Source organism: Mastacembelus armatus, chromosome 12 (genome assembly GCF_900324485.2).
Source record: "Mastacembelus armatus chromosome 12, fMasArm1.2, whole genome shotgun sequence".
NCBI classification, from domain to species: domain Eukaryota; kingdom Metazoa; phylum Chordata; class Actinopteri; order Synbranchiformes; family Mastacembelidae; genus Mastacembelus; species Mastacembelus armatus.
The window spans coordinates 11,904,421-11,917,518 of record NC_046644.1 but is presented as its reverse complement, the minus strand read 5'-3'; the positions used below and the strand labels follow the sequence as shown (position 1 = coordinate 11,917,518).

Below are 13,098 nucleotides of genomic sequence, written 5' to 3'. Positions count from 1 at the left end.
ACTGAGCAACACCCCGTGATGTTTTCTTGTCATGTAGGCGATTTTGTTGTCCAGCAGAGTGTGCTGCAGATTGAGTCAATGGACAATCCAGTCTGCCTTTGCTGTGGCAGCACTGATTGTTTTAAAAGCCATTACACGGGCATATATCATTCAGAGTCTGACCTTAGAGATGAGATTATATGGAATTTAAATTCTGCAGCATTAATCACTTAAGTACATACCAAACCTCAGGTTTCATTATGAAATTTGATGCCTTCCCTGAGGTGGGGAGCTGTAGGCCCAGCAGTCATCCAGTAGGTGGCGCTGATGCCTCAGGAATCGTCTCAGTGCCACAGCTGCATGGTGCCTTGTGCTATTGAATATTTTGTCAAGCATCCATTTAAAACAATTCTAGTATATTTTTCCCAGTACTGAACTAATCTCAAGAAAACAGATGATTTACACCTGAAGTTTTCATTGTGCTTTAATGATTTAATGTAAAGGTACACCATGGGTGAGGCATTATACCCATTGCTACATTTGTGACTCCACACATCGTACTGTATTTTTCTCTAATCTTATCTAGTCTACAGTTGAGATAAATGTAATACAAAAATACATCTTCTTGTCATATTAATTATGATTCAGGAACAAACAGAGCTATTCATATTCTGGCTAGGCGCTGCTATAGGCATGTTCTGCGCTCACAACTACAGTATTGGCAGTACTTGTGTAATAATAACATGTACTATTGTATAACATTGTCATAAATATGCAAAAAGTAAAAATCAGCCGACAGGTTAGTGGCAGCGGCCAAGGAGCAGGATTACAAAGCAAGCGAGGCTGTTGATTCAAGATCTGCCACTCTGAGGTCACCCCCACATCACCATCATCTTGACTTTGCTCTTGTTGATTCCTAAAATAAAAGTGGAACTTAGTGAACTACACATATCATGAATAATAACTTTAGTTTCTTTGAATGCCACACTCACCACCATCAAATGGCCATTCTTTGCCCTGTACACCGTAGACTCCTGACCACTCTTGAAGTCCACAAACCCCTCTCGCCCGGGCTGGATGTCAAATCGCACACTACACATAAGAACAGTTTCATATTGAATTTGGATCATTTGTGTGTTTTTTTTTACCATGTAGAGTTCTAGTTCTCAAACTTTGCTGCACATGATCTAGATTCTGTACCTGCCCTGGACCACTTTGATGCAGTTCTGTTTGTTGGCAATAACACTCAGCTTGGTCAGGACCTCAAACAGGTAGTCACACTGCAGAACCAGATCCCCCTGAAAGAGCCGAGGTTATCAGTCATATTCAGGCATCCATCCATATTATGTTATCATGATATCATCAGATTATAAATAATGTAAGACACTGTGACAATAAAAAAAAAAACACTGAAAATAGTGGCACTGCTTTAGGTGTTTCTATCTGCAGTGTTTATAGCTGTACTGTACTTTTCGCTTGATGTCATCACACGTAACATGAAGGATCAGGAAGTTGTCACTCAGGTTGCTGACAGACACACCTATAAAAAAAAAAAACGCCACTTTAAAACTGGAGTGACACACGTGTGTAGCAGCAAACTGCATAGAGCTTTTCCTACAAAAAAAAAAATGCTGCTTATTCTGTGTCACCCATTACCTTTCAAAGAGCTGTAATCAATCTGCTGCTTGATCTTGGCCTCCTCAACAAGGTAGGCAGCATCTTGAGTGAGGATAAGCTGCCGGAGACGTGGCCTGAACCCGTTCCTATCATACTTCACTACTGGCACACTGTACTGTGGACAGAAGGTGCACAAGGTGAAATGTGAATAAAAAGTGATATTTAGGTCAATTAAATTCCATTGTTCATTTACCTTGATGTGCTTGTGATGAATCATCTGCAGCACTTTGATGTTTATGTCTTCTGCACCTGAATAATAAAAGATCAGAAGCTACTGAGAAAGTAATTCACACAGACTAGATACGATAATCCAAAAATATCTCAAAGTAGTTATTTATCAGGCTCAGAAAGTATAGTCTTAGTTTAAACACAATATTCCTATAAGTACACACAGTGACAAGAAAACAGTTCTGCAGTCTCACCTATCCTGGTGTCCAGGAATGGTCTGGAAACACTGAAGGGGTAGCTTTCTTTTTTCCCCTTGAACATAATGCTCGTCTGTACTTTTAACATAATCTGGAGACAGGAAAAATATTAGAAGTGTATGGTCTTTAAAGTAGAGTGGCTAAATCCACATATGTTTCTAACATTATATGTTAGGGGCAGTGGATTGCACCTGTGCTTTCCTCTGTGGAGTGATTCCTTGAATGTACTTTCGTACCATTTGGCGAATGTAAAGCTTCTTCAGGAGCTGAGACACCTGCAAAAACATACAGCTTTCATGAGCTGTTAGATTTGACACCTGTACGCGGTGTAGATGTTACCAAAATTGCCAACATGTGCCCTCTTGTAAAATATTAAAAATATATTATAAAAAAAACAAAACAAAGCAAAAAAATAATGTATCACCCACCTCCCGCATTATAGGTGGAGGGGTGAGCCATGAGTCCTTGTCCAGGACTGTTTTGGGAAGGTTTTCCTTCAGCCGTGTGAGGTAGCTTTGCCTCACATACGCCAGGTATTCGCTGTTGTCGATGCTGGCAGGCTGATTTCTGGTCATGAAACCTTTGATGAACCTAGAACAAATCAACAAACAGAAAAACCACACAGCGTAGAGCCTTTGAGACTGCTTGGTCATCACCTTACAGTCATCATCCCCATCTCATTCAACCTCGGTATAGACATAATTGTGTTAGCTTACTTCTTGATAACCTTGACAGCCCATGCCCTCCTTTCTCGCTCCTTCCTTGCTATCAGACCTCTCCAGCAGTTCTCGATCTTAGTGGCTGTTTAGACATGACCAATTAGAAAAAGTCATATTTGTCATACAGGCAGTTCTACATTTCATCGAGGAACAAGTTTTAGTTTGTGTTTATAAAAAATATGTTGCCAGCTCATGGCTCACCTGCTTCTTTCTGTTTCAGGTAGTCCCCTTTTACCCTGTAGCCTTTGTATTTGGCCTGAATCCTTGTTGCTGCAGTAGAAACAGTCAACAGTTTCACCCACGGGAAGCATTTGATGCTTGTTGTAGCTCTTTATAGAGGCATATCTCACCTAGTTTATGTTTGCAGTCCTGAAAGGCATCTTCTGTGGCAAACAGAGTTCTAGGGTGGCGGATGAAAATTTTTGTCCTTGTGATAAAGAAACAGTGAGACAAACGGTCTTCCTTCTTTTAAGCTGAACCAACATGTATTATAGACGTACAGACATGTTCAGTTAGATCTGCTTACCTGCCCAGTTTGTACTCATCACGTTTATAGCCCAGGTGCTTGATCAGGCGCTGCACACCTTCTGCTGCTGTACCTTTCCAGTTGGGCCAGGTGTCTGGACACAGAGGCTTATACCTGAGCACGGAACAGTACACACACATCAACACACCTGTGTGCACTGCTAATACAACCAACAGCTCCAGCAGTGTATGTCACCTTGACAAAAATGATGTCATTTCTAATGTCTTCTACAAGAAATGAACTTCATGTATGTTTTGGTTGAGAAGACAACAGAAATAGCCCGTGAGCTGAGATACCTCTGGAGGAATATCTCGTATTTGCGGCGGTAAGCAAACCCAGCACGTCTGACCCTCAGGTGCTCCATCAGACCCAGGTACTTCACCTGATGTCTCACCAAAACATCGTCAAAACGTCCTGAAGGAGACAACACAAACCTAACAGCTCATGTGTCAAAGGCATCTAGTCTGACTTTAGTATTAGCTTGGCTAACACAGGTAGGAAAGGGGGCACTAAAGGTGAGTTTCTTGGCCTCACCTGGCTGCTTGGCTTCATTGGGTTTAATGCAGCGAACATACCAGGGCTCTTTGGACATTAAGATCTCAGTCAAGCCCACCAAGCTACTCTTAAACTGGGTCACCACCTGATTAGTCACAGGAAAATAGGAGATATATGAGTGCTGATAGTAATGATCAACATTATACTTTATGAAATCAATGACTATCTGAATCAATTCTTACAGTTTCAGGTCTCTTCTTGCTGTCTGGTTCAGTGGAAGGAAAACAGTGCTTGATAATGGGATTTTTGGACTGTTGCATGACCTTAAGAACAACATCACAATAGCCATATATACCATAAATGATAATGTAATGTGATAAGCATTTAAGCTACCAAATTCTTAATAATGCTTATTTTCATGCAAGTCTATTTAAGTGTCTTTGGGAAAATACAAGGTAACACATAAAACACTGAATCACATTATTTGCATTCATTTTCAGGAGTCAATATTTAACCTAATAATTACAGATGAAATGAAATTACCTCTTTCCCACTCCGATACAAGAGATCATTGTTTTTGTCCAAGAATCCTGAAAGTTTACAGTTCTCTCAAATTCAATGTGATTTCAGTAGAGAAAGCAATATAACATAAAAGCATCATTAGAAGATTTAGGCCGAAAATCAGAGAAAAATTAAGAATAAACATTTTAATCATGAAATTATCTCTCACCAACTACACAGTATGTGACCTCCCCAGCATAGTGCAAGAGGCGGAAATCTCCTCTCTGCAGAGTTTTCCTGGTCTTTTGGTCAGCGAGTTTATGTCTGCAGGATGGGAAAAGTTAATAAAGTGTGTGCTGGAATAACTCACAGGTCTGGATGATCTGTCCTTTACTTTAACCATTTATATTCACCGCTGTAAAGCGTAACTTTCGAACTCACGTGACAAAATGAGGGTGACCGCCGATCTTTTCCTCCATCTTTTCCAGGAAGGTGAGATCTGTGGCCTCTCCGGGCCGTAAACATTCTTCGTCCTGTAGCACGAGTATCAAGAATTCAGCTTTGTATTAGTTTCGTGACAGAATATTGCTTGTCTTTCTGCATTGCTCAATCAAATCTTTACCAGCAATGAGATGATTCCTCTGTGTTTCTCCTCTACGAGGTCACAGATGATCTTGTTGTTGAAATATGGCACTGGTTCCCACTGTTAATACGAGAGCAAGACATACAGCAATGCATCACATTGGTGGTTTTTGTAAATGCCTTATTGATTGTGAGTTTATTGTTACAGATTATTTGCATTTTAAATGACAGATGTCAAACAATAGTGTCATTACTTCAATCCCTTCCATTTCGTACTCCTCCTGCTCTGATTTGAGGGTCAGCTCGATGAAAAGCTGCTGCAGCTTCTCGTTGCAGTGGTTGATGCAAAACTGCTCAAAGCTGAAGTAAATGGAATGCACTGTCAGTATTGAATATTTCATTTAACCATGTCGATGCTGCAGAATAAATGCATACTCTCACCTGTTCACACTGAAAACCTCAAACCCATAGATGTCAAGAAGACCAATCACTGTCTTTCTGGATGAATCCTACAGGTAAATACCACAAAATCATGGGTTTTAGTTTTTAAAAGAACATGGAATACCTGCTATAGGTTAGAGATTTTACTCACCTTGTTAGCTAGAGATTCATTGATCTTGTTGACCAACCAGTTAAATGTGCGGTCATAAATGGCTTTGGCAAGGGCATCCCTGGCATATACCGCATGGTCCACAGAGAAGGGGCTGAACACCTTAAACCTCACAATGAGGTAAATCGTTAAAAATGGACAACCTATACAAATTAAAACATGATTTATACTTATATAATAAAAACTCACCTCATCTGTTTTGGCTTCAATCTTCCTATGGGTTAAACCGTGTTGTAGCACCTGAGCAGGAATCCCAAGCAACTGCACAGAAAAGGAAAAACAAAATTTGACATGTGGCAGCAAATCTCTATCAGAAAGTAAGAGACGGGGGGGTGTAAACTCTCTGTGGTTTGCTTTAGTCTTACCTTTGACACCCAGTGCATCTCCTGGTTGTTGCTGAGAGTGGCGTATCCTCGAACATCTGCTTCAAACTTGATATTTCCCAAGTGGAGCACACTAGCAATAATTCCAAACAGGTACTGCATTACACCCAGAGGGAAAAAAAGTTAATTCATCTCCAGCAAAAGTTAAAATGTGTAGTTTTTTTTTTTTTTAAAAAGTATCATGCTGTAAGATTTACTGCACAGCCTCACCTCAATATCACTCTTACTCAACTCTATGACAGAAAGGGCTTTCTGCACTGTCTTCCAATCATTTTTATCATTGATAGAGCTAACTTTGGCACAACCACCCTGCAAGAGACAGAGCATAAAAGGTTGAAGTCAATTGATGTTTATTGCATGAGAGAAACTAAGTGTTGTTTTTTTCTCCACTGACCTGAACCAGATAACTGTAGTGCTGGCAGTTCCTCTCCAGGCCAAGCCAGCGGAGCAGATCTTCCTCTCCTCCCTCCACCAGCTGGTAGAAGATGTGAAAGTTTCTCTCTCCGTGATTCTGGTGGACCACACGGGACTTCTCCAGCAGGTAACTAAGGATGTGACCGCCAACTGCACCACCCTGAGAGAGAAACGCAATCCTTAAAGTCCAGTTCTGAAGAAATCGCACCGCTGAGTTTTAGTATCTATTATTTTGTCATTTGCTCTGTAATATAAGGTAATATTTCAGTCCACCTGGTAATCAAACTGAATGTCCATGTATTTTCCAAAGCGGCTTGAGTTGTCATTCTTAAGAGTTTTGGCATTTCCAAAAGCCTGTTAGGTTTAAAACAAAAAAAGAAGATAAGATTTTAAAACCATGTTTTTCCCTTAAAAATGATCTTACACAGCAGAAGTTTTGGCACACATATCTGTGTCACTGACCTCAAGCACAGGATTGGAGAGAAGCAATCTGTCTCGAACATTGTTCAGGAGTCTGGTACTTCGACAGCTGACAGCGTAGAATTGCAGGATTTTCTTGGAGGCCTCTGTCTTACCGGCCCCACTCTCCCCCGAGATCAGGATGAAGTGGTTGTTGAACTCGAACAGCATTGTGCGGAAAACATTGTCCGCCAGCGCAAAACTGAAAGTACATAGAAAGGTAAAACGCAGCAACTTCTTAAGACTTTGACTATGAAAGTTTTTTTTTTTTTTTTTTTTGGATAGTAAACCATTCAGTAGTTGTCAAGTCATTTCACTTCAAATTAAAAATGTCAGTGAAGAAAAATCAGTGCACAAACAAAGTCATTAAGATTAATTATCTGGTGACCATGAATATCAGATGTTTGTAGTTATCCATCCAGTAGTTGTTGAGATATGTCAATCTGGACCAAAGTCATGGTGACAAAAACAAAAACATCAATCCACATTGAGATATAGCTAAAAGTCTTACATATGAGGTGGCAACTCAAAAAAGTTGACTCCCATGTAGATATCCATTTGCTTCTTGCTGTAGATGTCTAACTCTTTATACGGGTTGACCGACACCAAGAGAGTCCCAATGTAGGTCTGTAGAGAAAGATATGGAAAGGAAGTTATAGTCTGCAACCCTTGCACATTTGATAATACAGGGGGTTGTTTTTCGCAAAAATTCCATTAAATTTAAGAAATGTTCTCCAGCAGTGTGGTGTGTGTGCATCGTTCCACTGATAAGTCATTTTCCTCCTCTTATCAAAAGCAATAAGTTTGGTTGATCACTTGTCGTGACCTTATGGAGCTTATGACCTTAGATTGCTCACTCTGCAAATAAAAGAACAGCAGCTGCTGTTTCAGCAACATGATGTGCCAGATTCAGCAGAAGGCAACGCAGCATTAGGACCTTGTTGGGTTGAAGGTTGAGGGTGTGAGGTTTAATTACAATGTGAGGGAAACACTGAGGCTATGTTGTCCAAAATGATACCACACAGGAAAGACTCACATAAATGAGATTCTCATGGAAGCGTTTCCTCAGGTTGTCCAGGAAAGCACTCTCACTTGTGTAGGCATCAAGGAGAACAAAATCCTGGATTCCCACACGATCCCGGGCCGTCAGGGAGGCCTCCATGTTCCTCAAGATCCGGTTACACCTCTCCTCCAGGCTCTGTGCCCAAGAAGAAACACATCAATGACATGACAAGGAAGAAAGATATTTTAAGTCCAATGACAAAGCAGTATTGTGCATACTATGAGACCTTGACGATACAAGTTATTAATCTAATGAAGTGTACAAATGTTATTTTTAACGCTGTTTCTGACCTGAACAAGCATTTAGGTTCAATCCTTTGCCACTGTATCCTGTTTTCTTCAAAAGGTATCTGTTTTTGTTAAGGTTGTCACTCCAGATTATATACGGACACAAGCTGTCAGTTAAGGACAAACTAGGATATATATTACATAGGTGGTAACTCATTTCCTGACTGACGTCCCTATATCTGTGACTTCCAGTCAGAGCAGTTAGTGGCCTTGGCTGTATCCTTTATTTTCATGACAAATCTAAATTCGGCCACCACTATCTAATCTGCTTCACTGTTCTCACAAGAGCCATCAGTCATGTTCATGGCAAGGACAGAGCGTACACGAAATACGCAAACACTCCTCTTTGTAATTTGTAAGAGTGACGGTTTAACACAAGACTCAACAAAAACTAATGGAAATGTGAATTTAACCAGGTCAAATCCAAAGGTCATTACATTCATTATAATCATATAAACACAAGAAAAATGTTCCTTAATACGCAACTGAAGAAGTACCAGGCAAAATCAAAACAAAACAAAACAAAATAAAACAAAAAAACAGCCTGCACAATGCATTTTAATTATGGTGCTTTGAAATACAGTCTGAGATTAAGCTTCAGTAGTCTGGCTTTCATCGCTGCCAAGTTGACCTGTCACTAAGCCAAAGTAAGTGACACTCACACAGCGTACTCCAGTAAAACAAGCTGCTGCTCTGCTGATCCATTAAAATTCACAGCAAAATGTCACAATAAATGATGTCCTGCAAACCACATGTGATCATTAAAATTCTCAACAAGGAAAAACTATTAGAATTATTTAAAAGTTACCTATGTTGATGGTCCCTGATGTGTGTGTGTCCCTCCGTCACTTTTTTGAACTGAACATTTGGTTTTATATAAGGGAAAGAACAGTATTATGACAGGAAACAGAGATTGCAGCCCCGACTTCCTTCAGTAGGAAACCATTCATAATATAGTCAGTATGCAACAAAGGAAGCAAATGTCAAATATGTATTTGTTTGTTTGGTTTTGTGTGTTTGTTTTTGTGTTTGTATAGAGAGGTTAGACATTTCCTGAACACAACAAATATGCACATGTGATTATCTCTAAGATTTCAACATTTACTGACTGAATGTTTCTGTTTTTTCAAAATAATTGTTTCTAACTTCAGTTTCATATCTAAAGAGTTTAATATGACATTCAAATGTGACTTCATGATTAGAAGCCATGTAGATAAAAATGTTTACTTTTGGTCCCTTTTAGTATATATTAAAATACATATTTTACCTTAATGCCTTTATTTTGAAGATAATTTTTAATTGTGTTTTCAAAGTGCTGTGCATTGTAAAAAGCAAAGTTAATTAAAACAACAGAAAATTAGATGAGTTTAGTGGCTTAAAATGTTGATTTGACATGGGAGTTTAATCAACACTGTGTATAACACACTGTGTGTAAATCAGCTTTCTGACATATTCTGTCATCTGTATTTTGTTGTCAAATCTCTGCATGTCTTGCACCAAATGTAACAACATAGGTTCCCATTGAGAGATAAAGCAGCCAGGCACTGGACACAGATTTTATACATTCAAAGAAAATGTGACCTCTGCTGAGTATTTAAGTACTTAAACAGTAAGACGATGGAAACTTTTGCTGAAGTGTAGAGTCTCAACATAAGAGGTCTTTTATTGACAACCATTGCATCTGATGCAGACTAGACAGGGCAGCAATATCAACACATATGAACAGAACAGTGTCATACACTACCAGTCAAAACTTTGGACACACTTTCTCATTCAATTCAGTTGCCCAAACTTTTGACTGGTAGTCTATGTATAAGGTAACACATAACATCTAAAATGAAAAAACTACAATAAACAATAAATCAAATTTTGATGTTTAGAGAGCGCTCAGTTGCCCCTGTCTATCCAATATGGCGCAGGATCCTGTTACACAGCCACAAAGTGGCATTTAGGATGCTGAAAGAGATAGCACTCCTCGTGGGCCATTGAGTGACACCACCCAGGGCAACACACATATACAGCATGGGGCTCCAGGTGTCTAGAGAAACCTGACTGTCAACAGGTCTCCATCACATCAGTCAAGTACAATACCTCCCCTGTTGCTACGGTTTCACACTAGCATAACATGCTATGAACCGACTACCCTGTTTGGTGAAAACTTTACTCTGCTGAATGGTAAAAAATCAACGAAAGATGTACTTAAGAACAGTAACGTTTTGTTGAGTTTAAAACTGCACTGATTAATTAATTAACTTATTTTTGATTTTTTTTTAATGTATTTTTGTGAACCTGTTAGTAAGTAGTTTCCACATCCAGAAGATACTAAGGAACATTATATTTTTTCTGTGGTTACAAGCCACAAAACCAAAGCAAGGAGCCCAAAGAACCTAAAATGGGATCTGTAGAGCTGAGGGTTATTGCACCATTCACTGATAGTAGCAATGAGTCATTTGTTAATATAAAAATATTGATAAGTGCAGTTTTAAAGTCTATTACTTTACAAGGTCCTGCAATCAGCCAAAACACAAAAGCCAGATTTTTATAATTACCTCCTTTACTTCCAAAGCCATGTGTGTCATGGTTGAATCAATCTGGTGTGATGAACCTGATAAATCCAAATTAGTCTCAACTTCAGTTCTCGGACATACAACTCAGACAGACACAGCCTATGATAGTAGTTTTAGTTGCTGAGGTCTTCCATAGCTTCTAGTAGTTTCATCAACAATCTACTGACTAGTCTATCCCCTGCTGTTCAGGTTTGCATCGGTCCCTGGTTCAAATACTGGCTCAGTAAAGGCCCGGTGCCATGGCCTGAGACAGAGGAGTAGGGTGGCACTGCTGCTTCCTGTTGGACCGGTGTCCCTGCTTTGTAGGGAATGAGGCAGTAATGAGCTCACTGGGTTTGTTAAACATTCATGGAGCCCAGGCAGCAAAAATTCATTCAGCACTGAGTGTTGAACAGCTACACTATGTGTTTAAGGAAGCGTGTGTGTGCATATGGGTGTGTGGGTATGTAATACAAGGATGTAGTAACTCTATCCACCCAGACCCACAAAATTACAGCACAGGTATTCGATTACTGATCTTTGATTAGGCAGATGCATTTCAAACTAATTACTAACTGCTCTTCAGAGCCACGATGATCAGACCTGGCACTAAATGTAGGATTCTGCACATTCTGTGACACCAGCTTCAAAATGACAAATTAATTTCATTCTTTGGTGTCAATGATGTTTTTTTAAAAGTAAAAATAGCTATAACAGGTGAGTAACAGGGTTTTACCTGGTTTTATACCAGCTACTTTAAGAAATTTATATGATTTTGATTTTTCAAGTATTTGAGTATTTTGTGGCTTCATGAGAGGAATTTGGGGGGGTTGAGGATAAGGATTGCATCTACATCTATCTACATGCTATTTCAAAATTGCCAGCAGGCAGCGTAATGTTGCCCTCTCATTTCATCTGTTTAAAATTTAACACTGGGCTTCCTGTATGCATCAACAAGGGCATCTTACGTTACTGTCTGAAGATTGGCTCAAACACACAGTGACATAAGAGAGCATCCTGGAAAAATCATCATTAACATAATGTAATCCATTAGGCGAATACTAAGGAATGTGTAGTGTCCACTCAATCTTGAAAGAAGACCGCTGCTCTCACAACAAGCACCCGAGAAAAACACACCCAGTCCATGTTCACCAAAGATGTGGTGGTGGCCACATAATATTGATTTATGGTGCATCTACTGAAAGACCATTTCATTCATTCTGATCATGCTGAGTTTAATCATTTGAGAGCACTGATGACAAAATCAGGTATCAACATAACCTTGACACCTCCAATTCAGCCTTATGAATTTATGTTAGACAAGGAGGTGGAATATTTTTTCTTACAGTATAATCATACAGTGTACATATAATAAAATAACATACATAAACATAGTTTTCCAAAAAGACTATAGAAAGTCAGAAAGACCAAGGACAAGACAGAAGATTGTTCAATCCTCAGAAAGAATTGAGGTTAGACACCCTGCCCTTATATTAGCACAAAAATGTTTCCTAGAATATACTCCTTCACTTTTGCAATTGATTCCATGTCCAGCCTCATTCCTACACCACTGGTCCACAGTAATAATTATTATTTTATTAGTAATTTGAAAAGTTATTCTTCAAACTACACACGTACCGTAAGAATTTAGACACAAGAACACACCCAAAATCTTAACATCTGATAAGAAGTAAATAATAATATGGTCAATTGTTCTCTTGTTTCTACCACGTGAAGGACAGGTTGTCCTTGTTCTTCTACTTGTCCAGATAAATATTCATAGGCTCAGTTAGCCCCAAACAACTAAACTTTCAACTAATCCTTTATTCATGTGAGCAAACAGATTGCAGGGCAGGATTTTAAAGGCCAAAACAAACTGTGACGATGCTAGTTTTAGTTTAGTTAAGTGTAGAATAGGACTGCAACGTACTTATTTTATCACTTAATTTATAAGCAAGCAAAAAAAAAAGCAAAATCAAACATTACTGTACCTCTGAGTCCATGTTGTAGTTCTTTGTGCAAATCAGACAAACTCAGCTGAGGTTCTCTATTGTTCTGTGTGAGTCTGACCAAGCGGCTGATGTGTCCAGAAGATATGTGGATCAGGGCTCCACTGTATATTCTACCTGTACTGTATTTATGACTGTCCCATAATGCAGCAGGCTCAGCATGTCCTCACAGTCTTCTACTTTTCGACTGCTTTTATTTTCAGGTTGGCTTTACTCACTTCCAGTGATGCAGAGCGCTACAGACCGACTATAGATTTCGAATTTCATAAAATATCCTCAATTTGGCTGTAAAAACATGATTTAAACAGTTTACTTGTTAAAGATGTAGAAATATATTTTCAGTTGTTTTTTTTGCCCCTCAGTGCTTAATTAAACACAACTTTTACATACCTGTATGTTATGTGAGTATGTCCATCTCATGCT

At 39.2% G+C, this 13,098-nt stretch overlaps 1 protein-coding gene across 3 annotated transcripts; it reads right to left on the bottom strand.

Annotated features, from left to right (window-relative positions):
- Nucleotides 1–447: 447 nt before the first annotated feature.
- myo1hb (myosin IHb) lies at nucleotides 448–10,820 on the bottom strand. 3 transcript variants are annotated; one of them, XM_026297829.2, is made up of 32 exons: nucleotides 10,670–10,818; nucleotides 7,807–7,968; nucleotides 7,282–7,397; nucleotides 6,774–6,972; nucleotides 6,585–6,665; nucleotides 6,292–6,471; nucleotides 6,108–6,206; nucleotides 5,880–5,993; nucleotides 5,704–5,775; nucleotides 5,497–5,616; nucleotides 5,346–5,413; nucleotides 5,159–5,264; nucleotides 4,945–5,025; nucleotides 4,764–4,855; nucleotides 4,552–4,646; nucleotides 4,365–4,411; nucleotides 4,064–4,144; nucleotides 3,861–3,966; nucleotides 3,623–3,740; nucleotides 3,327–3,440; nucleotides 3,151–3,227; nucleotides 3,002–3,070; nucleotides 2,798–2,882; nucleotides 2,510–2,672; nucleotides 2,273–2,356; nucleotides 2,079–2,172; nucleotides 1,850–1,905; nucleotides 1,636–1,771; nucleotides 1,449–1,519; nucleotides 1,180–1,277; nucleotides 972–1,071; nucleotides 448–895 (listed from the first exon to the last, which is right to left on the bottom strand). In XM_026297829.2, exons 1-32 carry the CDS (start codon nucleotides 10,697–10,699, stop codon nucleotides 869–871), a joined length of 3,141 nt encoding a protein of 1,046 aa, XP_026153614.1. In that variant the 5' UTR covers nucleotides 10,700–10,818; the 3' UTR covers nucleotides 448–868. The 3 variants fall into 3 exon arrangements, with proteins under 3 accessions (XP_026153614.1, XP_026153612.1, XP_026153613.1); XM_026297827.2 differs by having other exon boundaries at nucleotides 5,497–5,775; nucleotides 10,670–10,820; XM_026297828.2 differs by lacking the exon at nucleotides 6,585–6,665 and having other exon boundaries at nucleotides 5,497–5,775; nucleotides 10,670–10,820.
- Nucleotides 10,821–13,098: the final 2,278 nt, after the last annotated feature.